This window comes from Manacus candei, unplaced genomic scaffold (genome assembly GCF_025592945.1).
Source record: "Manacus candei isolate 608988 ecotype Guabito, Panama unplaced genomic scaffold, ASM2559294v1 h1tg000120l, whole genome shotgun sequence".
NCBI lineage: Eukaryota > Metazoa > Chordata > Aves > Passeriformes > Pipridae > Manacus > Manacus candei.
The window spans coordinates 98055-124740 of record NW_026138168.1 but is presented as its reverse complement, the minus strand read 5'-3'; the positions used below and the strand labels follow the sequence as shown (position 1 = coordinate 124740).

Here is a 26686-nt window from a genome sequence, read left to right as displayed (position 1 = left end):
AGGAAAGACAACTGCCAGGAACCATCCACACACCCCTGGACATTTAATTTGCTGATTTGTTTCCAGAACATTATTCTTAACCATATTGCCCATGTTTGTGACACTGCAGCAGAGAGCGGTCCTGGGATAAGGAGAATCCTTCAGCATGGCAGTGGACAATAAATCTTCCCAGTCCTACAGCTTCCTGAGCCACTGGCTCTGACCTCTGAATTTTGGGCTGCACCAGACTCTTACCTCCATGTCCAGAAATGGGATTTGCTTGTGGTGCTGGGCTGCTTTTCTCTCTTCTTTTGGGATAATTTTCTCAGAGATCTCCCCTGCAACAGCCCCCAGGCCCTGGTGCTTCCCAGCTTTTAGTGTGTGGATTTTCCACCACCTCCTCTAAAATCTCACCATTTCTGTGCTAGAACCTTCTAAAAAGGCAATGCTGGTGAAAGTGGCATAACAGGCGACAAAAAAATAAATAAATGCTGGTTGTGTAACATTAAACCCCTCATGGGGTACTTTGCTTTCTTATTTTTGTGATTTTTCCACTGCAACTTGGTCTTTTAGGGTGCGACACAAAACGCAAGTGAAACAAAATCAGAAAATAATTACCCACAGTCACCACCATTGCCTGGGCTTATCCCCTGCTTCCCAAGGAATGCTGGATTCCTAAGGGTACTCCTGTGTTTTAGAAAGGAAAAAACCCCCCACCCCACAGTGAATAAATAAAATAAATCAGCAAAGTTCTTCCTTCTGCCAGCAGTTGAGGGTGCACAAATACAGGGGGAGCTGCTCTGGGTGGCCCCAAAAAGGACACCGGACCCCCTGGGAGTGTGCAGGGGTACCCAGGGTCACAAGGATGGGGATCCCTAAAACACGTTCTGGGATGCAGACACCACATTTGGGCTGAGGATGGGAGGTAGACGTACCTGGCAGGTCCCTCCATGAAGCCTGGCTTCTTTTTCCCAGCATCTTCCCACAGGATTCATCTCTGTCCTCCTTCCTGTGCTGGTGTCCATCACCATGGGCAGTGCTGCTTGGACTGCGAGGAGCAGCTGGAAACATCTACAAAACCTTGATAAAGTGGGGAAAAAAGCTGGAGAGAGGTCAGAGGGGACGACAGAGGAAAAGAGGGGAGACAGTGCCAGGAGAAGGGGGATAAATGGACTCTGTGGCCCTAGCACATGCACCAGGGATGGTTTCTGAAAGGAAGGTGGGTGACAGCACAAGCCCTCTCATGGATCCCCCTGAAATGTTCCTCTCAGATACAGCTATGTCTTTTAGGGAATATAAAATGTCCTCCTGCAGCAGCCTGCAACACTTTTACTCTCAAAATAGCTTTTTTTGGGGGGGGGGGAACCTCAAAACCCGCGAGTCTTGCAACAGGTTTTGATCGCAAAGGCGGGCAAATCTGGAATATTTGCTTATTCCTTTTATTGAACCTGCTGGCTGATTTGATTACTTCCCTGGAAACGCATGTGCAAATCAGTTTTCCAGCCGTTTGAGGGCACTGCCTTCCGCCGAGACGTCTCCGGTGACTGATGCCAACTCCTCGCTAATGCAATGTGCAGGAAGAGCCGGCGCTGGATGCCGACGCCGATGCCCAGAGCTTTCAGCCGCTCGCAGCCATAAATCCCTTCATTCCCAGATGCAAAACGCTGCCGTCGGAAATGCCTCGCCCACAAAAAAAATTCAATCTCTTAAATTAAGCAGGCTGAAGCCACGCACTCGCCCGGATAGAAGGATCTGGTGATGGAAGAGCGGGGGGGAAAAAAGGGCATCAAATTGAAAAGCCCCAGGGAGATGAATGGGAGATAACGGAGAGAGAAACATTTACAGCCTGAAATGATTCCTCCTCCCAGGCAGATTTCCTTCTCTCCTCCATGGGAGGCATCCAAAGGAGAGCCACAGTGCAGGCACCTCGGAGCAGGGATAAATCCAAGTGTAAGAACCCGAGTAGACAGTTAAGACTACACAAGTAAGCAAATTTATTTGAAGACAGAACAAATATCGTGGCAAACAACAATATGCAAATTCAGTTGAGAACGAGGGTAAATATCAGACTTTGTTTTCAAATCGATATAAAATATAGTCAGATTTTCTTTTGTCCAAAAAGCAGCTCGCGTCGGGGTGGGGGGGGGTTGGGAGGGGATGGCCCCGTTCACGCCATCCGAGGGGAGTGTCACCTGCAAAACCTCAGGCTCAGGAGGCCAGCAGAGGAGATGGAGGTGCCTTTGGGACTCCAATTTTCTGCCTCCATTCTCCTTAACAGCCAATTTTTGCCAGGAAGCAAGGGATGGGTTCATCCCCTCTGAGACCCTCAGTGCCTACCTACCTATATACGGATGGGGCAGGCCCGGGGATCCCAGCTGCTTTTTAGGGTTGGGCATCTTTGAAGGCACCTGCATCTCCTCTTCCTCGCTGGCTCCTGATGGATCAACCTCCCGTGGCTGAGCCTGCAAAGCCAGCGAGGGAGCAGCTCACCTCGGATGCCAGAGGAGTGAACGGGACGAAATCCCCCTCCCGGAGCGAAGGTGCTGGCGCGCTGCTTTCTAGAAAAGCCATCCCAAATAAAAGCAGACATAGAAAACATTAGATTGTCAATGAGGCTTTGAAACAAATTCAAGTTTATCCTTAAATTTTTTCTCATGTGTGTGTGTGTGTGTGTGTGTGTGTGACTTCATACAAACAGACAAGAAAGACGCGGTGAACTTCAAGCTCCGGATCGGCATGTGGTCAGTTAGTGTCCGCAGAAGCACCATCGGATACGGAAGAGTTTAGCACCAGAGAGTTTGGAGGACCTAACTGAGAACATGCGTCCTTTGGAAAACGTGGGGGCGGGTCGGGAATGGGCAGTGGGGAGACATGGAACAGTCCATTAGAAACAATACAAGGCAATTCATGAGTTTTCATACAGTACAATACAGTCACTGATCAATTAACCCTTTCAGTACAGTACATGACAAGTAACACTTTGCACCCTGTTAACACTAGGAAAGGAGGGGTTTGGGCTGGAGGGGGGTGGCCTGGTGGGTTATCCCTTCTGCCTTTGAATTTCAGGGACTGTGTCCGTCTGGCCTCAGCTTGGATAGCCTGGCCCCAGCCTGGCTCCCGGAGGGATGCACTGGTGGAATGTGATGCCACCAGTCCATCCACCCACAGCGAGGTCTGCACCCAAATCAGAGAATCCTAGAATCCCAGGATGGTTTGCGCTGGAAGGGGCCTTAAAGATCGCCTAGTTCCAACCCCCCTGCCACGGGCAGGGACGCCTTTCACCAGTCCAAGTTGCAGAATGGTCCTGGTTTGGCCGTGGAAGTGGAGAACCACCACCCCTCTGCCTTGTGCCAGCCACTGAACCGATGAGAAAACCTCCAGCTGAAGTTCCACCCGGCCGGTTCTGGTGCCGAAACACACAGAAAGGGTTCAGGGGCTGAGGTCAGACAGCCTCGAGCCAAACCCGCTTCTTCCCTCGGGCATAGTGAGAACAGGGTCCATTGGAAAAGTGCTAAATTACAGTACATTGGCATTTCCATATGTCAACTACTGAACAGCAAAACAGATTGTTTGAAAACAGAATCAGTATCGTACAGTAAGTTCACACTTAATTCTTCACCGTTTCTACACTTGTAACACATGCATTTTATTTCCATTAGTTTAATGCCAGTAGGACCAACATCCTCCAGAACAATGATCTAACATTAAACAAAACTTCCTAAGGAAAATATTAAGCATCACATAAAGTTCCAGGAAAAACCTGTTAATTAGCATCACAAGGTACTCAGATTTACATTTAGGAGTTTTCATGCCATGACTTTTAAAACACCTTTTGGTTAATATCCTTGGGGGGTGGGGGGAAACAAACCCAAATAAAATAACCAAACCAACAAAAAAAATAAAAATAAGAGGAATGTTTTGGGAAATAATATATTTCTCTATCTGTATACACACCCAGGGAGACATGCACGTACACGTGGGCTGGTGCATGGGTGTGTGCACAATATATTTTGATAAACTTGACTCATTTCAAGGGCATTTTCATGGGTCCAAAAAGACTTTCAAGGAAACAAACTCTAAACTACCAAAGCAAATTAAGAAGTCTCTCTTGGAGGAACAGAAAAAGTCAGTAAAACATCGCCTGTGTGCTGTCCCAATGCGCTTCCCACGAGCTATCTGAAAACCCAAACAGTTAAAAATCCCTACAAGAGCTTTTTTTTTTTTTTCCCACCTAAAAGGCCCTTCCAAAGCGAGAGGTGCTGTGCTAGGATTTGCATTCAGGCCTCAGGTGTGCTACGTTTAATTCTACCTTCCCAAAGGACGAGATGCCAACTCCAAGGGGCAAAAAACTACACCTGAGAGGGAAAATAAAGACAAAAAGACCTGTTCCACATTCCCCTGTCTCCCGAGCTTAATTTCCAAGGACTCAAGGAGACTGGTGGGCTCGCTGAGGGGTGAATTTTCCAAAGGGTTTGCCTATATCCTCGTGACAGCGAGTGGCTGTGGGCTCTGAGTCACTGAGGTACTTTTGGAAGAGGTTGTCCCCTCAGCTCTCTAATTTTGGGGGCTCAGATAGAGCGGCAGCATTGCCTGCTGCTATTTCTTTAAAGCTACATTTGCAAGGATAATTTGGCTGGAGTGAGAAAGAAAAAAAACCCCAAAATCTGGATTCCATTTTTAAGTCCAGTGACAGAAGATGCAAGAGCATAATATTTGGGGTTGCTCAAGATTTGTAGTTTTAAACCATCATCAGTTCCCGCTGAATATCCAAACCCCTGAAGGTGTATTGAAAAAGGAACCCAAGAAAACCAGCCACTAAACCTGGAGTTGTTTAGGAAAAATCCTTCTTCTGCTGCAACAAGGAAACCCAACACACCTATTTCTTTTTGTTGCTGAAGGTTATTTCCATCATGGTCCCTTGCTAGCGGTGAAGGAGAAGACCTAATTCCCTTCTCTCCATTCAAACGGATCGTGCTGTAATGGTGGGGTTTATCCATTAAGTTTCACTAGGGAGAAGCTCCCATCAAGGAGGATTGCCAGAGAAGGATCTGGATTGACTATGGGCTCGTCAAGGAGGATGAGCAGCAAGTCCCAAGTGTGGATACCCTGGTGTGGAGGAGATGTAGCACTCCCACACCCATTGTGATTTATTTGCTGCTGTGAAAACCCACGAGGGCTTTTAAAGAAGCAAAACACCCCCAGCTGGTTGAGAGTGGATAGTTTGGGGCATCAAATTTCAGATTATTCAGCATCCCAGGGATCACCATCCCATTTCAAATCCTAGAGATTTCTGACTACGTTTGCTACAAACTCTACCCTACTGATTTTCTGGCAAGGGAGCTCTGATCCCCAGCCTTCCTTATGGAAATACCACAAGAATTTAACAGGAATAGCGATGCACATCCGAACTGCCTCTGAACACGAGAGCCGATTAACTCCTAACAACAGCAAACCCCAGGGTTATTATGCTCCATCTTCTAAATCATCTCTCAAGTCTTTTTTACTTAAAAATACCTTTCTGCAGTTGAAGACAACGACCAATTCCAACGGCACTTTCAGTGCAGGCACAATGATGGCTTTTATTGCAATGGCTTGAGCGCAGTCTTTATATTGTTACCAGAGTCTCAGACTGGTTTGAACTGGGCTGTCCCACAGGGCTCACGGGGGTCTCGTCCGCCCTACGCCTCTCGCTCCGCTCAATTCCAATCCCATCCCGATCCCTTCTGAGACTTCTCCCGTATCTTTGGTGTTTTTAAAAGCCATGCGCTCGGGTCTCCTCGGAGGACCTCGAAGTTTAGAGCAACCACGTCTGCCTGGACGTCAGTGACACAGATGTCTGTTCTGTTGTGTAAAATAAGCTTGGATGGGTTAAATTCCCTACTGTAAAGTCGCTAACGGATACGTAATGGAAGTCAGGCACCGGACAACGGTCCAACACACCTCAAAATTATCTTCTGATGGCCCCTACGTAATTAACACTGCGCCTAAGAGGGAAAAGAGGTGGGGAAAAGAAAGGAGTTCAGAACTCAGTGCTAACAGTATGTACAAAAGTGCAGTGCTCAATATAGTCCGAAGCAAAGTGACTACTAGTACTTAAAGTGCTAGTTCTGACGTCGGTTTGGTTCAGTGTCCGAAACACGGGGAGAACACGGAAAGGGCGGGGGGGGACTCCCGGGGAGGGGGGGTGGAAATTAAAAACAGACAGCACTGCAACTGCACATGCCACACCAAAAGTGCTTCAAATCACACCATCGCGGAGGGATGCGTAACGCCACGGCTCAGCTTGTGAACACACACGAGCAAACGACTGACACCTTTTAGGTTACTATAAAGAACAGCTCCATTAACTCCACCACCACCACAAACCCATTCGGAAAGCAAGTGGCCACAGCGCACGGAAAACAGAAAAAACAGACCCCACTCCAAAACCACGAGCCTTTTGGAACACTTACGAGTCTTTGCAACTAGGATACTCAAAAGTCTAGCGAAAGCAGCCCTGCCCAGTGTCTGCAACAAGCTTCGCCGACGCTTATCATGCACGTTTACAGAGGAGCCGCGCGGCAGACTGCCTCCTTTTACACCTATCTTACAGGTTAGCCTATTTTACCTATTTATCTGTGGCTTGCTTCGTTAATTGTAGCTTTCTGACTATGCTTTAAGCTGGCTTTTTTTCTCATAACCACCCTACCAGTCGAAGGACAATGAATGCAAGGACAAGACGACGAAGGCGGTCTGGGAAACACTGACGTTACCAACGGCCCGGCTTCACTTTCATGAAGGAAAACACTCCAGAGAAGGACTTTGGATCAGCACGCTCCTGGAAAGAGGCTGGAAAAGGAGGATTCATCCCAATGGACGACAGACACTCCTCCTTTCTCTCTTTAAACACACACTTCCCTTGCCTGTTCTAGCTGCTGGCATCTGCTTCTTTGTGAGCCACAAATCCAATCCTACCTTTACACTCATGCTGGAAAAGCATCAGATCCGCTTGCTGGAAACAGGGGGCAGGAAATCTCCCTGCTAAGGATGTGCTGGTCCCATTCCTGGGCTGGAAGCAGCTCCTTGCAAGCTGGGACATGCTCCAGCAGTGCCCTCCCATCCCCTTACCTCGGGAGCTCAGCGCTTGCGAAAACAGGGTGTTTTCTCCCAAAAGTGCCACATGGAAAGGGGGAAAACAGATCTTCAGTTCTCACTACATTCCAGCAGGCACCCCCAAAAAAAGGTCACAGCATAGCAAAGTGGCTCCCCAGGCGCCACACGCGCTGCTGCCAAATCTCCAAGGGGTTGTACAAGGCAACATCTGGCTGTGCAACATCTGGTGCATCTGAGGCAGGTATGGATCATTTTTATGGAGAAAGCTCTTTTTAAGTCAAATATATCGACTTGCTGGAGCTGGCAGGATATGTTGGGGATGCTGCAGGTACAGCTGCAGATGTGTTCCTCATCAGAGACCAAGCACTAGGGAGATGGTTTTCCAGAAGCAGGGAACATTTTAATCGAGAGTTACAAAGCCAGGTCACTTGTTTCCACTACGGCCAGAAAGAGCTGGATTTAAACAAGCAAAAAGTAGGGTCCTGCATACAGGGGATATGGAAGTAACTCCAACTTTGTAGGCATACAAGTGGAAAGAAAGCAGCCTGCAAAAGGCATGGGAGCTGGAGAAGTGCAGTGTGAGATTGGCAGTGCCCCACAGTGAGGAGGGCAGTGTGCAGTGGGGAAACACGACCATCTCAGCCCACCCTCCAGATAAGAAACTGCTGGAATGATGCATCCAGTCTTGTTGCCAAAGCAGCAAGGTCTGGGGAACGTACACAAGAGCGTGGATGTGCCCGTGATCCCGCCAGACATTTCACCATTTGCCATGCGCAGGCACTGGGATAGCATTTGGTTTAAGTACCGCTGACCTCAGCGCTGAGACCAAACCCAAACACTGTACGCATGGACAATTACCAGCCTGGAAACTCCCGTGCCAAAATCACTCCTTTTCCAGGTCTTTTTATAACATGTTCTTTCCTGTCTTCCGAGTGAAAGGATTTTTGGCAGACGATTTGGAAGTGGCTAATAAATCTAACGCTAGGACACCGCGTCCAATTGCACAGTAATTTCCTGCGCTGCTCTCACAAGGAAGTTTGCACGCTTTTGCTGCTTCAGTTTCTCCTATGGACACACCAGTGGCCATGTCTGACACTCCTTACAATTCTGCCTCTGCCTGGAGTGACAACCCTTTTAAATTTTTAAGAAGAGAAGCTATTACAGTTTTTCAGGAGAAAAAGCTGCCTGCTTGCCCGTGACCTCACCTCCAACCCCAGCTCTGGAATTTAAAGGCATTTGTAAAATCCCGCTTCGGATTTTCATCCAAATATCCTTGGCAACTTTTCCACCCTCCAACAAACAACTCATTTGAAAGTTTATTAGGAGCAATGATTTATTTCTGGAGGCGGAGGCTTTTGCTGCGTCCAAGCCTGCAGATACCCCTGCGCTGATTTTCATCAGCGAATGAAGTGATTCCCAGGCACAGCCTATTCCCGAAGAAAACGCCATCCCGGATCGCTCCGTACCAGAGGAACTACAGGGTGAACTGTAGATGCAGGGCCATTTTTAATTCTATGCTAATTATCACAATAAAAACCAGATCCTGCAGCGGAAGGCCGATTCCAGGAAGAAATAATCATCCATCTTTTGTAGCTGGAGCCATGCTGCTCGAGAAGAAGCTTATTTACAAAATGGTAATCTCCAGAAAAAGGCTGTTATCGCTGCCTGACAAAGCCATATATTCTGATACCTTCCGGGGTGAAGGGGGGTCTCTGCCTGGGAAATTCCGCTTTGAATCCAAATGCTATAAACCTCAAATATGGAAAAACCACATCCTGTCCAACAGAAACCAGTTGTGGGGCTGATGCAACCCACTGTACCACAGAAATGATGCTTGGACATCCCTGCTTGGAAAAACCCTGCTTTCGGTTTAGAGTAGGAAGCTCGTACGACATCTCGAGTACTTACATGTGAAAGGATGCTGTTAATGAAAGCATCAGTGGTGTGCAAACAGAAATGAAATTCCTCAAGCAGAATTTCTGCATTTTGTATGGTTATTGGATGTGGGCGAGGAGCATCTTTTTTCCCCACCATCGTGCAGGATGACATGAAAATGCCCTTTTTTTGTATGCAGGAAATAAAAAAACAAACAAACAAACAAACAAAAAAAACCCCCAAACATTAACCTGCAGAGTTGTTGTGAAAGGGGTGAAAAAACCCCAACCAAGTAGCAGGATTGCAATCTGTTCCTGCTCCCCCACGTCCTGCCATAGTCTCTGAAGAGGCTCTAACAGCAGATTGCACTGCCAGACTATCTCACAGAGATGGGAACCTGCACTTTGGGCCACAGCCAAGCAAGACCCCGAGCGCCTTTTTCCTTGACTGCCAAGATACAGTCTTCCTCAAAGAGCTGCTTCCACCTGGGAATGCCAACACTGCCAGCTTGCTACCCACCGAAAGGGCTCTGCTCCGCGTTCTCCATCTCTCCTCACTGGGTATCCACATGCATCCAAGATGCCTGTGTCCAGCATCACCAGGCAGGTTTGTGGGGAGCAGCAGAACAGCTCCGACACATCGCCCTGCTGTAATGACGGAGCCTGAAGACGGGAACATTGGACCACAGGGACGGCATGTTGAAAGCAAAACATTTTATTACCAGCGGTTAAGCTTCATAATGCACACTTATGAGTAAGAGAGAGGTTATATGGAGATCACTTTGCTCCCTACCAACTGCAGCTTCTGGGATTAAATGCAGCAGCTGTTGAGCGGAGCGTAACGGGACCAGTGCAAAGAAAAGGAGAATAAAATACATTTGAAACGGCGGGGGGTAGCTTGGCAGAAAACAGGCCCCTGACTTGAAATTCAACGAGAAAGCTTTTTTTTTTTTTTTTTTTCCAGCTGTACCAAAAGCCACAGCGCCCTAGACAACAGCTGGTGACCAAGCACTGCTCTGAAAACCAACTCGACGCCCACCTCGGCGCCTCCCACCTGGTACGGGCGCCGCGGCTCCGACACAGCACAGGAACATCGGAGGGGACCGCTCTTCCCTGGGGGGCACAACACCTCTACAGACAATGGATCAAGCCCAGGTGCAAAGCAGGATGCTGCAAAAACAGGAGCTCCTGTCTAATCGCACCCACGCAAGGTGCCTACGGGAAATTTTGGCGGCCACGAAGGCAGAAAGGTGGATGACAACCGGGATCTATCCCGGATTCAGGGACAGCGCAAGGCTCGCCTGGGCTTGACTCACATGTGTGATTTTTGGTTTGTTTTCTGTCTGTTTCCATGCAATGTTTTTGACAGTAAATGCCAGCCTGAGATGGTTTCTAAAGAACACAAGTTTCTTTCAGCAGAAATTGCCCCTTCAATCTAAGATCAAAAATCCAGTTATCTTTCCTAGAGGTCAGAGGCCATAAAAAAGCTATTTTGGACCATCCACTAAAGAGTCACTTATAGGGTTTAACAGCACCAGCTTTTTTAGCCCAAATCAGTTTACCTTCCAGCCAATCTTCCACAAGCAGCTTCAAATTGCATCAAATCCTATCCAGAGGAATGCTCTGATCTCCCCTTTCCCAGTATTACAGCTCTCATTTCACAATAGTTTCTGCATTCAAACAAAATTCAAAGGAGAAAATGCCTTCACTAGTGAAAGAGGACTCCAGCAACTGCTAGCACAAAACTACCAATTTTTCTTCTCCTAGCAAACAAACGACTTGGCTAGAAAGATGGGAAGCTCTTGGAAGACTGAAAGCCTGGAGGAGTCTGGTGTTTAGGCTGAGACAAGTGAAAACTCCCCATGACTTGGCCTCTTGCTTGTTCTGTTTTGCACAGAATCTTCAGCCTCACCGAGGGGAAGAGACCGGTACGGGTTTTGAGAGAGCACCTCAAGGGCTTATTGCAACAGCTCAAGGGCTGCAGTGTGGAGGAGGAGGATGAACTTCCTTCTGTGGGGAGCCTGAGAAGGGAGCTTTGGGGAGGTTATCCCAACTGTAGAGGGTGTCTCCTAAAAGCAGGAAAGAGGCGAGAAAAGCAACAGGTTAAACTGCAGTTTGGTGCTGCAGAGAGGAGCAAATGGGCACCTCTGCCTCACGCTCTGGATTGGGGGTTTTCTTGCAGTTTCACACATACCAGCACAAAGCACGCACTGCCAAACAGACAATTTTAAGCTGTTCTTAAAAGAAAAGTCTCTGTAATATGCCTTCACCAAGGTAACCCACAGTTAAAAGCTGGCAGCATCCGTGAAAATGTTCCAGCACCTCCTTCTTCTTTTTTATTTTTTTTTTTAATTCTTTTTTTAATAAGACAGCTAGAAGGAACTTATCACTTGTTACCTCAAAGGGTTACCCCTGGCAGCACTGAGGGATGGTTGTGCTGACATAAGCAATAAATGCTGTTATGGATGCAGCAGGATTACGTGCAGACTGTGTGCTGGCACACGCCGATCCCAGGACAGACATGTCCATGTGCTCTCCAGAGTGGATGCACCAGGCAAGAGCTAAAAGTCCCATGAGGCAGAAAAGGAAGGATGAAATAGCTGGGCTGCTGCAGAATCCAGGATAAAGCTGTGGATGCCTTCCCTTTGAGTTATACTGTGACACACAATACCTGTGGGTGATGGTCCCTTGCCTGGCTCAGGTCTCTGCTGCCACTTTGACCCAGGTGCCACAGGCAGGCTCTGGTGGTCCCTGGTCATGGTGGCTCCCACTGCAGCAACCAGAGTCAGTACAGGAGCGAAAGAGAGCAGACAGGAGCCTGGCAGAGGCACAGCTCTTATCTCCACATCTCCATACCCACTTTGCTGTGGGCATGCTCATCCCACAGGCCTGAATTTAGTAACCCACATCAAACCCCTGGGTCGATTCCCAAACTGATATGGAAGCACCCTGCTGTTACGCACTCCGAGAAAAGTGACTCTAATTGCTCTACACCCCATTTAAATGTCCCGGGGAGGAGGAAATCCTGGCAACATTCAGAGAAACAAAATTAAGGTTACATGTAACAAAGGATCCAGGCATGGCATCGAGCCCTGGTGAGAAGGAAGAGCCTCAGCTCAGAGCAACACTTGCAGCAGATGCAGTAAAGCTCATCCCTGGGGAAGCTGTCAGACAGTGTCTACAAGCGACATGGTGCGTGCTGGCTGCTCAGAGGAAGCAGTACATGATCAAATCTGCCCCAGGTAACTGGTTCCCTACTCCACATGGGAACCGTCGTGGAGGGGATGGTTAAATAACTCCCCCTTTGCTGCAGCATCACCCCAAGAACCTGCCCCAGCCTAGAGTTAACATCAGCCAGAGCCCTGCCGTCCTTGCAAGGGCTGCAGAAGCAGGTGAGAGCTGCAGAACAGCATCCCTGGAATGGTTAAGGCCAAATCATACCAAAACAGACACAGATGAAAACAACTGCCTGGGAAAAACATAACCAGTTCCACATCTTTTTGTCCTACATCAGCTGCAGCAGTTGGAAAACACGTGGGGAGGGAGGGAACTGAGGCACATTTGGGTTTTGCACAATGTTTCCAGAGGGATTCACAAGCAAGGCTTAAAAAAATGTGCTGAACCTCTAAGGAGAAAAACAAATTTAGGGCTCTTAAGCCAGGTCACCCACAAGACATGAACAGGACTGATAAATACTCTTAGTGGTCCAAATGGGAAGAAGAAAAGCACAACCAGGACTGGGCCCTGCCAGTAAAGTGAGAGGAAAATGTCCCTATGCACTGAGCCATATAAATACCTACAGGGGTTTCTGCTTTAGTGACCTTGATCTTTTGCAACCAGATGGAGCAAGAAATAAAATGCCACTTCAAAGGATACGCTCTGAGGTAAGACGCACAGAGGTTTGGTTCACCTTGTGAAGCACCGTGCCTACTCTCAGCTTCTAAGTAAAACATTTGAGCCAAAAAACTCTTTCCCTAATTTTACCAGGATGGGGGTATTATTAAAAATGCTTAAATTAAAAAACTTCATCGCTTACTACAGCGGTGTGCACAGTAACTGAGTTGTTGGACCCGGGATAAGTCCCACTGCCAAGAACTGAGAGTCAAATCCTTGCCCTCTCCTCTTGGCTGTCAGTGGCCTCTGCTCGTCCCTGCTGAGACATCTACCTGGGAAAAACTCTTTTAAAAGTGCCACCAGCACAATGCTCCACTTCCCAAACACTTTGCTGTGCTCACTGGAGTCTCAGCAAAGAGACTGTCCTTGGAGGCAGCTCAGTTCCCTCGCAAATATCTGTTCTAAGCAGCACTATGGAGATCTTGGGAGTGTTCAAACATCTGGAAGGAAAGAAAAAGCAGCAAACGTGGAGGCAACCCAAACAGAAATATACCTGTTGGCTGCACACTGTTTCATTTACCCCAGAGCACTGCTCCATCACCTCTCTGCCTGCACATAAGGTCTCTGGCCTTAGATTCCCCCTGCCAGCTTCCTGGAGGAGGGATTCTCTTTTAAATACCGGGTACTTCCCAACCAGGCAGCAGCACAGGAAACTCCTCCATACTCCAAGCAAAAACGACAATTTGCAAAGCAGCAACAGGTCCAAGGGGAACTTGAAGAGACAAAACAGCTCCTGTTCAACACCGGTTGCCGAGGGAAGAGGTGGGAGCCGTGCCAAAGCCAGGCTTTGCTCCCTGTGAGCCCTCTGGTTTGCTCTCATGCTGTGAAGCTGCTGGGGTGTGCTGCTGCCAGCACACAGCGTGCTCCAGCTCACCCTTTACACTGCTAACATGGAACAGCAGGGATAATTAATTTATGTTAAAAATACCAGGGCGGAATTGGCACATTCAGTCTTTTCCCTAGGAAGAGAAGGGAAGGAGTAGCTGCTTGACAGATGTTGGTCATATGCTTAAATGCCCTTCTGGAAGGCGCTGGGATATACGTGTTGAGTGGAGACAGAACGGAGTGAGAACTCTGGAGGAAATTCTCTCTAGTTAGACCTACACAAAACTCTCAGATGTCCTTGCAATAAAATGCTAGTAAGGAGAAGTTCATGCAAATATTTCTATGACTATTCATACAATAAGAACACACAATCCTCGGAGAGTTAGGAACACAAGGGAAAACCTGTATTTCCAAACATGTTGGCACAGGGAGATTATATTGCTGCTTGATGCTTTCCTTCCATTTGTGTTTAAACGGACTCATCAGAAAGCAACAAGTACATGATGAGGGCTAAAAATAACCCTCGGTGGAAGGCTTTGTATTTCCTTAGGAAAGGGTGCAGAAGAGACCTGACAACAGCCTTTAATTATATATAAACGCTGCAGCAGGGAAGAAAATAAACTGTTTCCAGATCTCCTCTGGAGAGCATGGTCTGTAAGGCAAAAAGCAACAGAATTAAATGGAAGGAAGGGACACACAGACTGGACAGCATGAGAAGTATCTGAGAAGAAGCAGGGGGAAACAGCTTGGGGAGGGAGGCTGGGAATATCCACCGTGGGAGATTTGAAAGAGCAGATTTTTGCCAGGTCGTTCAACTTGGGAAAAATAAGAATGCTTTTTGCTGTGTGGGCCCTGAAATGGACCATTAGAGGCACCCTTGCAAACTTAAGTTTGGAGTCAGGTATGTTCCAAACCTTCCAAACACTCAATTTCACAACAAATTTCTCCCTTTCCTGCTCTTGGTGATCATCAGTATTGGTCAGCATCAGATCACCACAAAAGCTCTGATGCCAAACAAACTCCTCTTTCTCACACCCCTTTGAGGTAGGGAAGTATCATTCACCCCGTTTTAGTGGTGGGGAACATAGGCACAGGCAGGATAAAGCCAAAGTGATCCCGTCTCCATTATCAGGAGGCCCAGCCTGAGACACTGACAGCTTTTCCAGAGTCCTTGCAATTATTCCAGCACTTCACTGGTTCAAAGCACAGCTTTCAACAGCTGTTAACACCGAGCGGGGCTCAGGAAAACAAAGGCAATACAAGTGGTGATCATCTGCAGAGTCTTGTTAGAAACGACACAACCCTTTTGCAAAGACAGGCACACAGAAATTGCTTCTTGAAAGCTGCTTTCTTTCCCTCTGATCCCCTCCAGCCTTCACCAACACCTTTCCCTTGCAAGGGAAAAGAGCAGCTGCCCCATCGATAACACAACACTCCATCACTCAGCTGGCTCCCGGAGCAAGGCTCCAGTGAAAAGCACACAAGAGCATCCATAAATTGGGATGGTATGAGCAAACCTTAGAGGTCACCAACACTTGTGTGCTCCCCTAAGCCTCCGCAGGTATTCTTGAGCAAGCCTCCCAGTTCGGTAAGAGCCAAGCCACTTGAGTCTTAAAAAGCAAGCTGGAAAAGCAGACATTCCATCCATCGGACACACTCAGCCCCGATGGGTTTGTTGGCAAGATTAGACACTTGCAGAGCACGTTACTGTTCCCAAAGAGGAAGGAGAACCGGCCCAAGAGAACCACCCTGGTCCCCGAGTGGAGCACCCAGGCTCTCTGCCTCCTTCCCCAGCTCCACGGAACTCCAGCGCCGACGGTGCCGCCTGTTCCTCCTACTACAGATAAAACTCGTCATGCTCTGTGATTCCCTGGAGCACGGATCTTGTCCTCGCTTCCTTCCACCCCCTCCTGCCTTTTCATTCCTCTACCTCAGTGGGAAGCTCTTACTCCCCCTCTCCCTCAGCATTGTGCCAACAACATGTGCTCCGAACAAGGACCAGATGGGAATACTTGTAAGAGCCTGGGGTTAACCCGTGTCTTTTATCCCACATACTCTCTGCTGTTTTGAAACGCAGACTCTATTGCACACGATTTGCAGTGTAAAGATTTAAGGGTAGTAGTAGAGTATGCTGCTATTGCTTGGGAAATCCACCTCCCAGCTCCTATTGCATGTCGAACATCCCCGACACGGGAAACAGCAAAGACGACAGATAACGTTTTAACGTCTCAAAGGGAAGAACCTACCGGAAACAGGGGAAACACGACTATGCATATACATGTAGATAATATTCCTAATATTCCTCTCTCCCTTGCCTCCCCGTTAATTTGTGCCCACATGTGAACTCAGGGGTGTCCTGTCAGTGCAGTGCTGAGTGGGGCCGGGCACAGAGCCTCCCGGCTTCAGCCGGCTGCCAGCACCCAGCACCGAGGGGGATCTTTGCCTCCAATTAATCTCCGTGCGGCAAACGATCGGCGACGAAGGAACAGGCGCAAACTTCTGCCTTCGGGATGGATTTCCCCCACCGCGCCTCAGAAATCCATCTGACTGCCTGCACGGCCAAGGCAGGAGCCATTATCTCACCCTGTTGAATATACTAGTATGTAGGATGGGTCTGGAACACCTAAAAGATGGAATATGTCTTTTCTAATTTACGGTGGCTACTCTGTACAGAGTTAGCAATTTTCCATGTGCCACTCCAAGCGTTTTGAGGTAGCCTAGCAATTAAGAAGATGAATTAGCGAGTCGTTAATGATGGTTTTATTGGGGTGGCAGCCAGGCCCCTCGAGGCTAGGTCAGCATGAGCACGACCACACTCAACACGAGAACACCAGCAGGTACCTACACCTTTCTAGAAGATCATGTACGTGAGAGAGCCCTGGGGCTGCAGGTTCAGGTTCCGCGTGATGCCTCCCTCGGCATGTGGAAGGAACGATCTAATTACATCCATCACAGAAATGCCAAAACGACATCCGGCTTATAAAACCTCAATTTATGCCCTGACATTTCAGGAAAACCAATTTTCAATCCATGTCATCTATCAGGAGCTCTTGGTATTTTATTTCACCTCGATGCTTTAGAATACCGTTGCCTTTATGGAGGTGCAGGTGGGGAACTGAGCATGGGCGGACAAAATATCAGGAAGAAAAAATGGAGTCAGCCCATCTGCAGACTTGGGAGAAACAGAACAGCAGGAGGTCTGGTTTTAGCTTTTTCCAAATCACCCGAGTCCAGAAGCACCTTGTCCCCTAGCTGGGGTTTTTTTCCTGTGCTCAAGACAGAATTCAGCTATTTTTAGGCAAGACTGGATCACCCCAAACCAACACATTTTGGCAAAGGCTCTGAGGTGGCAGCCTCCATATAGCTTATGGTGTAGCCTTTAATTCCACTCTCACTTGAATAAACTCTTCATTTCAAACACAACCTTTATTTGAAAGGAATGGAGGGGTAGGAGGGGAAAGGTGAATTTTAAACAGCACAACACATTAAGTAACTGAAAATAAAGGGCAATTTAATTTTGGAGGAAGCAGCATAGAAAATTAAACAGAAGGTCTAATTCTCTTTAGGAACTCTTTCATAAACTGTATATATCTACTGTATGTACAGCAAAAGAGGGAATGCCATGGAATTGAAATCACTTACTAAGTAATTTTTGACCTGGTGCAAAATCTGCCCAATAAAAATACACAATAATAAACCTTTTTCTCCTATAAAAATTACTAGGATTGGATAACAGGACTGCAAGTCACGCAAGCACTAGGCTTCCTAACCACCACCAACTCCCATCCCTGGGAGTTTAGGGCACTGCAATAGGCCATAGGGGAAAAAAAAATGATGCAATTACCAGACTATGACATCTGTAGCTGAAAAAACAAATGTGCTGACATTGATTTTGGTAATTGCTTGGGGGGTTTTTTTTTATAAAGGATGGGATTTTAATACTTCTGCTTGGGATTTTATGAACGTGGTAGTACAGATCTGCAGAGCCAGGGCTTGTAAAATGGCACGGAAACACAACGTGGCCAGGAGTACCTGCAGCTGCCTCTTCCGCACAGCTCTCACCTCGCCTCAACGACGCCTCCAAGGAAGAGTTTTGCCTCCTTTTGACTATGTTTTCCCTTTCAGCCTTGCTGAAAACCTAAGGGATGTTCACGAGGGCCGTGACCAAGAGCTCCCAGCCAGCTCTGGGTGAACCAACACGTTTCTCCAGACCAGTGGCAGGAGCGGACGCCCCCTCCTCAGACTGCGCACTTCAGATAAATAAGATTATTTCGCTACGAGCTACTACAGGCTACAATATAGTCACATAAATATAGTAATGCCTATATGTGAATATGGATTGGTATATATCGGATACAGATAAGAAACACTTACGACGACGAGTAGATACCAATAACCGCTGCAGCTTCTCGCTGGGTAAAGTCCATCGCCCGGGCTCCACGCCAGGAGCCCCCGAGGGTGGGGTCTGCCATCCCCTCGGAGCGCCCGGCGGGCCGCCCTCACCACACCAGTGCAAAACGCTTCCCAACCCTTCCATAGCTCTGTACTTTCCCAAGGAAGCCGGCTCGATGGGCCGGACTCAACACAACATCCCCCACCCCCCCAGCTGAAAGGCAAGGGAAAGCCCCCAAGGCCCCTTTCCACCCGGGATAAGCTTTTTAGGGACCGCCCCACCTTCTGCGCCAGCAGCGGGGAAAGCCAAGAACGAGGGAGATGCTGGACTTGGCTTTGTCAAGACTAGACGTGAAAAGCCCAGTTTTAAGCCTCGACAGCAACACAGGGGGCCCGATCTGCAGAAGGGGCGAGGAGCCACCACGACGGCAGAGCTGAGGACGCTCAGCAGCTCTGCATGTTGCAACTTAAAAAACCAAATCATCCCACCCGGGGTGGCTTGAGAGGATCCTCAATACAGCGCCTGTCCTCCTCTAACATACGAGCGGAGCTGGACCGAGCAGGTGCAACAGGTCTCTAACAGACACATGCATGCAGGAGACAGCTTCTCTCAGCATTAGACTACGTTATCAAAGCATCCCCTTACCAGAGCGGGAGCAGAAATGTGCTCCTAATATTATTTACACAATATAAAGTGCATTAGGATTTAATCATTCAACTGACAGACTTTCTGCCGGGACCATACAATTTTGAAACAGAGGTGAGGGCTTGAATAGGAAATTCTCTCATGAGAAAAAGAGGTTCAGACCGGTGCTCTTCACCCTGTCCTCCTAAGGATTGTTTTTGGCCGTTCTTTCTAGTGCAAATAAGCTTGTGTTTTCTCAAGTTTAAGGGACATGGCAGTTTCGGGGTGTTGGGAGTGAACATTTAAAACGCATCAGGGATCTGGTGCTCCCGAGCATCTCGCTGGGCCCTCCCGCACACCAGCAGCCCACGCTGCCACCGCGCTCGGAAGCTGGAGACGCGCTGCCAAAAACACAAAGGGACCCGTTTCCGAATCTCACCGTTCAAGACTTGCATTGCTGCACTTGCAGCGCACCCATATTACCCTCCGACCCAACATCTGCGAACACCGGTGCTTCCCATCATGTGGAAACCCATCACTCTCCAACCCAACATCTGCAAACGCCAGTTCCTTCCATCGCGGTGGAAACCCGTAGCTACTGGTCTGCCCAGGGGTGATCGGCAGTGAACGTGAAGATCCCGATCCAGGTTTGGATACTAAGGTGCACCCCATGCCAGGGGAGTAAATGCATTAGCGGATCCTACGGGATACCTGCGTGCCAGAACCGAGCCCAGCCCGGCAGCCAGCAGACGCTGGATTCCTGGGTGATATTTATAACAATCTAATGACATCGGAAGGCCAATTAATCAACAAAAGATAAAGGTTTTTCTTAAAAAATGGGCAGCTATAAGGAAAGCCATTTTGCATCCTTTTTTCCTTTTAAAACGGTGAAGAAAACATCCCTTTCCAATGACGAGTAATTTCCTCACCAACACTACAGGAACACAGGGAAGGCATGATCACTTACAACACACGTGGTCACTCGGGCTAATTCCAACGCAGGAGCTTTTACGATCCCTTGAGGCGAAGGCAGGCAGGGATGGGGAGATGTCGAGCCACGTAGAAACGGGAAGGAGAGCGTAAAAAGTTTGTACATTCATAGCTCCGGCTTGTTGGACTAGAAGGGAATTTTTTACCTCAGGCACTGTGACGGGCAGCAGCAGTCAGCGATACGCTAACAACTCATTCACTAAATTCTGGTTTCACACCAATGACAGGATGTAGAGTTACTTTAATGTTGGGTTTTGTGTTTTTTGTTTTTGTTTTTGTTTTTTTAATTGACCTGTTAAAACCATTAGGACCAAAGCCATGGGAGTGATGATGAACCAGCGCCCCCCCGGTACAACCCCTGCTGATTCATCACGGTCCGCGGGCGATTCAAGTGATGGAGCAAAAACACGTCCTCCAGGTTTGAAAAAGGACCTGAAAGAGCAATCTGTGGAGAAAGGGATGGGAGTTTTTGACACTAAGCCAAAGGCTTGGTTGCTGTAACTGCTATATGTGGTTTTAAAGGGGGAATCACCTAAAACAGTGAAATTAACTTTCTTACTTGTCACAACCGTAACATTTTCCTAAAGGTTCTTTGGTGACTTTGGTGCAAGCTTTTATTTTTTTTTTATTTTTTTTTTAATTTTTTTTTTTTCCTAAGTTAAAACAGATCAACCAGTTTTAGTACCCAAACTAAAGTCCAGATTATCCTCTTGGTTCCCAACCCTGCCTCCCCAACCTTTCTCATTATGACCTTAACAGGCAACAGCATTTGGATTGAGTGTGGTCATGCAGGTGGGTCCAGACTCGGAGCGGTGAATGGTCTGGTTGGAAATAAATATGTTTCTCAAAAGATTAAAAAATAAAACATGTAATGGCTGCATGGAAAAATAGCTGGTCCCACGTGCACACTCGGCCACTCTGTAATTAAACGATCCGAATGATTATGAATTTCTCATTAGACATGGAAATGCCTATTTCAAACAAGCTTAAAGGTGAGCAGCACGCTACTGGAAGTACCTGGAGCTCAATCAAACTCCCGCTGGTTCCAGGGGAAGGAGCTGGTCACCCAAATAGTGGACAAGCCCCTTACACTATAAATTATTCACGTTTTAAGAAACAACAAAATCTTTCATCAACCTCCCAGCCGGGTAATTGCACCCATTTTCCCTCCAGGCAGAGAGTCGATATCGTGAGATGCAAAACTTGACGTCACAAAGGCTCCAGCGGGGCGACACCCACACTGGACTGGAACTGCTCAATGGCAGCTCCAGCTCCGAGCGAGTGGGAAAGGGGGGTGATGGCAGGGCATGGATACCACCTCCTAACGACAACACCACCTGGAAAATCAACAGGACAGAAAACCCGACATGGTGCCCACCAGGGCTTCTGAAACGCGCCGCGGGCGAGCATTGACAGAGGTGCCTTTGCCTATGAATGCAGCGGTGCACCAAACCCCCCAGAGGTCTTTCTCACGCCCAGGGTGTTTTCCTGGCACAGGTAACATCGTGACCGGATTAATCTCACGCCTGGGAGAGAAGCGTTCCATCCACCTCCCCGCACCCACTCCACAGTCGCCTGCTGGAACCCGTAACACACCTCGTACAAAAATACCTTCTGAAATTTCGGGCAAAATGCATTAAAAATAATAATAATAATAATAAAAAAAAAATGGCCAGCCTCACACGGGCGGAACACGGAGATGAGGAGTGGGTTATTATTCATTGCCACTAATTCAGAGGGCTTAGCGCTCGAGCAGAGCTCTGCTATCCCGGGAGACTCAGGTTATCCAGTCAGCACAAAACTACGGAATGAGTAACAAATCTTCTGCCCTTCACCAGCACGTGACCCAGGTCTGACTGGTTATCGAGGTTTTACCCACACAGACTGTTGTTTCCCACCCAATAACCAGCAGATGCCAATTTTAAAACCTCTCTCCCTCCTCACACAGACCAGCAATTCACGTGGATTTGATTTTGGCCGTGAACGCCCTACAGTGGCACTGCTCAGCCTTTGGACCGAGCACGGGCAGAAGCCAGTCCAGGAAAACCCGTGATAAGCAGAAAGTGATACGTTTCATCTTAAGGTTTGGGGTGGGGGTACTTTTGTATCATGTTTAAGTGCAACACAAGCCTTATCTAGACTATTTAAAGGTCAGAGTGCCGGATTTTGTTTGTGCTGATACGCGAACTTCCATAGTCTTCAACACTCGAAGCAGCTGACTCATACGGACTCGGGAGGCTGGTCCTTTCCTAAGACATACGGAGATGTTTTGGGTGTAATTTAACGTGATAACCAGACTCCTATAACATTATGTACCGGAGTTAGCAAGAACTCCCAGAAAAGGACTTTACAAAAAACTTGGGGCAACTTGGAATTACTATAGGTCAGTCCCTCTCACCAATTTCTGCTTGTTTTGTTTCGTTATTTGTCCAATGCACTCTATTCCAGACCCTCTTGCTCTTCACCACTGTCCCCTCTGGCATCCATTCTTTTTTCTTTATGGCTGTTGTAAATTCTCCTCATCTCTTCTTCGTACTTGATAAAATTTTCCCCGAACCGTGTCCACGCTTTGTAGGGGACTGTGATGGTGTTACGGTAGGGCGGCCTCACCTCACTTACCTTCAGGAAAATGCCGTACCTGTTGGATCCCACGTCGAAGTAGAAGCGCTTGTTGTCCACTCGGAAGGAGGTGCCCTCGGGGAGCTCCGGGGGCTCGTCGCCTCCCCCCCGCCGGTCCTCTATGTCCCCCTCGCCGTACTCTTCGATCAGCTGGACCAAAGCATCCCTGAACTCGATCATCCCCTGCGCCGGGAGGACGATCGTCTGCTCCTGTCCCAAGCTGTGGCCAAAGTAGCCCATCATGCCAGGTCCCCTGCTCATGGTTTGCCTAATCCGCAAGAAGCGCCCGCGCTGGTTCTCCTTCAGGTCCAGGTAGTACTTCCTGTTGTCCCTCTCGATGTACTCCGTTTTGAGGACGCTGTGAGGGGGCTCTTCGGAGCCCACGGACACCGGGGGCGAGGGTGGCGGGTGCTGTTGCCGCCTCCGGGGATGCTGCTCCTTGTCATTGCTGTGCTCGTGCCCCCGGTGGCCGCCCTTCAGGCCCAGGTGGGCGTAGTGCTCGATGAAGTCCCCCAGGCAGTCCTTCAGCTCGGCAGCCACGGACAGGGAGAGGGTCAGCTTGCTTTTCCTGATGTTGTCCTGCCGGCCTCTTCCTATCCAGACCTCGGCGATCTTCAGGAAGCGGCCGCGGGAGCTCTGTTTCACATCCAGGTAAAACCGCTTCTTCTGGATGTCCACCCTCTTGGAGGCCAGCTCCTGGATCTCCATGCAGCTCCCCTGGGAGGAGGCAGGGTAGTGGTACTGCTGTTGGGACTGGGAATAAACGCTCCTGTGCAGGCCAGAGCCTCCCAGGTTCCTTCCTCCTCCTCCTCCTCCTCTCCCTCTTTCCATCTTTACCAGTCAGCTGGAAATAATACACAACAGAGACACAAACGACAACATCAGCACCAGGGGCCTGCTTGGCTCCTCGGCAGCAGCTCCGTTCAGCGCCGCTCTCTCTACAAAGGCTCCTGCATCCCTCTCGGCTGCCACAGTACGCAGCATCACAGCCAAACGATCCCAGACACTCTTCCCCTCCTGTGCTCCGGCTCCAACATCCTCCCCCGGAGCAGGGAGCCCTAATTCCAGTGTCACTTCGGCCCCCGGCAGCACTCCCTGCCCTGCAGCCCCCCCAGCTCCCCTGTCCTGCCCCTGTGGCACTAGAGACCCTCCAGCTACCCCACGGGGGTGGGTTATGGTGCTCCTGTTTTGGGGGGCACTCACCCCCCTCTGCCTCCTGCTCCCCACTGCAGGATCCATCCCCATGTCTCTGCGTTTCCCCTCCATCGCCCCCCTCTGCTTTTCCTTCCCAGGGTACTGGGATCCCCCCCCAGCACTGCCCTCCTGCCCCCCCCCGGTACCCCAGAGCCCTCCCGGTGCCCCCCAGTGCTGCATCTCCTGCCCCAGTGCCCCAAAGCCTTCACCTCCGTCTCCCCCAGTACTGTCCCACTGCCTCCCTGGACCCCCAGTACTGTCCTCCTGTCCCCCAATGCTCCCAGTACCGCACCCCAGTGCTCCCAATACTGCCCCTTGGCCCCCTCACGGCCCCCCAGTGCCCCCAGTATTGCTTCCCCGGTGCACCCCATCACTACACCTCCTGCCACAGAGCTTCAACTCTTGCCCCCCACTGCCCAAAAACTGCCCCGAAGAGCTCCCAGTACTGCCCCCAGTGCCCCAGTATCGCCCCCCAGTGCTCCCGGTACTGCCCCCAGTATCGCCCCCCAGTGCTCCCGGTACTGCCCCGAGTACCCCAGTATCGCCCACCAGTGCTCCCGGTACTGTCCCCAGTGCCCCAGTATCGCCCCCCAGTGCTCCCGGTACTGACTCCCAGTGCTCCCGGTACTGCCCCCAGTGCCCCAGCACTGCCCCCCAGTGCCCCAGTATCGCCCCCCCAGCGCCCCCCACCACAGCATCTCCCGCCCCATCGCCGCCCCCGCGGGCCGTCGGGCTCCCCCGATCCCCGCTCCCCCCGCCGCCCGGTCACTCACCCCGCAGCGCCCATCGCCGCCGCTGCCCTTCAGCCGCCGCCGCCGCCGCCGCCACCGCCACCGCCCGCAGCCGGCGGCCCCGCCGCCCCCCCCGCCGCGCAGAGCCACGGGCTGGCGCTCCCCCGCCGCCCGCTCCGCCCCGCCCCGGCCCTCCCCGGCCCGCCCCGGCCCCGCCCGGCCGAGAGCGGCGGCGGCGGCGGCAGCGCGGGGGGCGCCGGGGGGTGCGCGGGCCTCACGCCCGCGGGACTACAACACCCACAGTGCCCCGCGGCCGAAGCCCCACGCGCGTGCGCGTCACCTCGGGTAACCCGAGTGGAGACGGAGGGGCGGGGGCGCCCGTGACGTATTTAAAGCGCGACGCGGCCTGACGGTCAATGCGTGCGCCAAGTCCGATTACTGAGGGCGGCCGGGGACTCGCTGGGACCGGGCACCGAGAGGCCGCGGCGGCAAGACAGGCCCACTCGCAGCCCCTGGGCACCGCCCTCTGCCGGCGCCGGCTGTACTGGGAGCACTGGGCCACAGCGGGTGAGGTTCTGGGGGCGCTGGGTCGGGAGGTGTAGGGATGGGGGGCAGTGGGAGGCGGTTTGGGGGCATTGGGGGACAACAGGTCAAGCTCTGAGGGTGCTGGGGCAAGAGATTAGTGAGGGAGTGCACTGGGGCGCAGTGCAGGGAGCTCTAGGGGGTGGTTTTGAGGCATTAGGGAGCAGTAGGTGAAGCTCTGGGGGCGCTGGAGCAGGAGGTGTAGCAATGGGGGTTGCTGGGCTAAGCACTACTGGGGCGCTGGGAGACACTGCTGGGAGCACTGGGGGCGATTTTGGGTCACTGGGAGGCACTAGATGAAGCTCTGGGGGCGCTGGGGCAGGAGGTGGAGCCATGGGGCCACTGGAGGGAAAAGTACGGGGGCCCTGGAAGCACTGGGGGGGGCAGTACTGGGAGCACTGGGGAACAAGAGGTGAAGCTCTGGGGGGACTGGGGCCTGCAGGAGATGTAGTCATGGGGGGCTCTGGGGTGCAGTACTGGGAGCACTGGGGGGCAATTTTGAGGCACTAGGAGGCAATAGGTGGAGCTTTAGGGGTACGGAGGCACTGGGTGTGGTACTGGGAGCACTGGGGAGCAGGAGGTGAAGCTCTGGGGGCACTGGGGCAGGAGGTGTAGTGATGGGGGGCTCTGGGAAGGGGTGGAGTAAATCACACCAGGAGCAGTCTAGGGGAAGGCTGGAACAGCTCTAATCCAGTCAAATCCTGCTCAGTTTCCCTGGGAGGAAACTCCAGCCCTCAGAGCTGTTTGGGACAGCGTATCCTTACTTAAGTATCTTCTAACCTCCCTCTGGAGGAGTCATGGGACTAATGCTGTCTGTGCTTGGTGAGCTGCTTCTGTTTAAATCCTAGACTGGCACATCCTTAATTAACATTTAAACTTAAGGTTTTCTGTACCTTCTGTAACTACAGTGGCAGCTCATCTCTATACAAACTGACTTCTAATTTCTTGTTTTGCTGTTGTTGGTTTTTTTTAATGCAGAAGGAACAGAAATGTGGGAAACATGGATGTGGTAACTGCTGCTCTGCAGGATAAATATCCTGAGTGGATGCTTACACAAAGCCAGGAGGAAGCTTTGTGGGATAAAAAGGTAGGTCATGGCTTGGGGAAACTTTGCAGACTGCACGATAAACCAACTTTGGAGCATGTGCTTTTAGTTAGATCTGTTCCTCTGGTTTTTGTTGATGTATTCAACTGTAATTTGTAGTTAAATTTAGGTTCTCTTGTGTTATTTCTAGTTAAATCAGCTTGTTAATCTCTTTTTTTCCAGATTAAAATAGTGTGTGTTGCTAGAACATCACCTGTAGAAATTGCTTCCTGTCAGTCCCAAAAAGTAAGGGAGTTTGGATGCCTTGCTCACCCAGGAATGTGGGCTGCACATCAGCAAGGACTGGGGGTTTCTCATTCCAAATGGAATGACCTCGAGTTGCAGCTTGGCAGTGGAGTTGGTTCTGGGAAGGCCTTTTCTGCATTTGCACATGTTCAGTATTCCAGGAGGTTTTGCAGGCTGTGTCAGAAAAAATAACTGTTCACCAATTTGTTGATGTCCCAAGGATGTTAATGTGTCCTTGGATTCTTTTCTGCAGATAGGAGCAGTTCAACAGAAGGGACCCTCCCTGTAACACCTGAAGCAGCTTTAACAATTAGAAAATTAATTAATGACAGAAAAAGCCAAGGACTCAGTTCAGTAGTTCTTTTTCTATGAAGTGGGAGTAACTAATTAGTAGCTTAGATATTAAAATGTATCAGGTGAAACCACCGTGGCTTTCACTTGTTATCTGAGTGCTCAGAGTTCAGCAGAGGGAACTGGGGCAGGAACCCAAATGTTTTGGTAAATGGGGTGGGAGGGATGTCCCTGGTGGGGACAGGTGTGGCCTGTAATTCCCTAATCT

At 50.0% G+C, this 26686-nt stretch overlaps 2 protein-coding genes across 4 annotated transcripts in view; one reads left to right on the top strand and one right to left on the bottom strand.

Annotated features, from left to right (window-relative positions):
• Positions 1-1956: 1956 nt before the first annotated feature.
• PURG (purine rich element binding protein G) lies at positions 1957-24308 on the bottom strand. Of its 3 annotated transcripts, none has more exons than XM_051770591.1 (3): positions 24258-24308; positions 22310-23134; positions 1957-2537 (listed from the first exon to the last, which is right to left on the bottom strand). In XM_051770591.1, the coding sequence occupies exons 2-3, from the start codon at positions 23119-23121 to the stop codon at positions 2321-2323; spliced, it is 1029 nt and encodes a 342-aa protein (XP_051626551.1). In that variant the 5' UTR covers positions 23122-23134; positions 24258-24308; the 3' UTR covers positions 1957-2320. The 3 variants fall into 3 exon arrangements, with proteins under 3 accessions (XP_051626551.1, XP_051626553.1, XP_051626552.1); XM_051770593.1 differs by having other exon boundaries at positions 2336-5963; positions 22291-23134; XM_051770592.1 differs by lacking the exon at positions 1957-2537 and having other exon boundaries at positions 21364-23134.
• A 320-nt stretch (positions 24309-24628) lies between these two features.
• The window catches only part of WRN (WRN RecQ like helicase), a 31007-nt gene continuing 28949 nt past the window's right edge, over positions 24629-26686 (top strand). Inside the window, exons 1-2 of the mRNA XM_051770589.1 lie at positions 24629-24782; positions 25776-25884. Coding sequence (XP_051626549.1) covers positions 25798-25884 — 87 coding nt within the window. The 5' untranslated portion in view covers positions 24629-24782; positions 25776-25797. The remainder of the gene's footprint in view (positions 24783-25775; positions 25885-26686) is intronic.

Bases quoted from the DNA above. Each gene is read 5' to 3' on its own strand.
- PURG (XM_051770591.1), bottom strand. From the start codon at position 23,121: ATGGAAAGAGGGAGAGGAGGAGGAGGAGGAGGAAGGAACCTGGGAGGC. The intron at 2,538-22,309 runs GTACGGCATTTT...TGGCTTTTCTAG, and splicing joins TTCGACGTGGGATCCAACAG to AAAGCAGCGCGCCAGCACCT.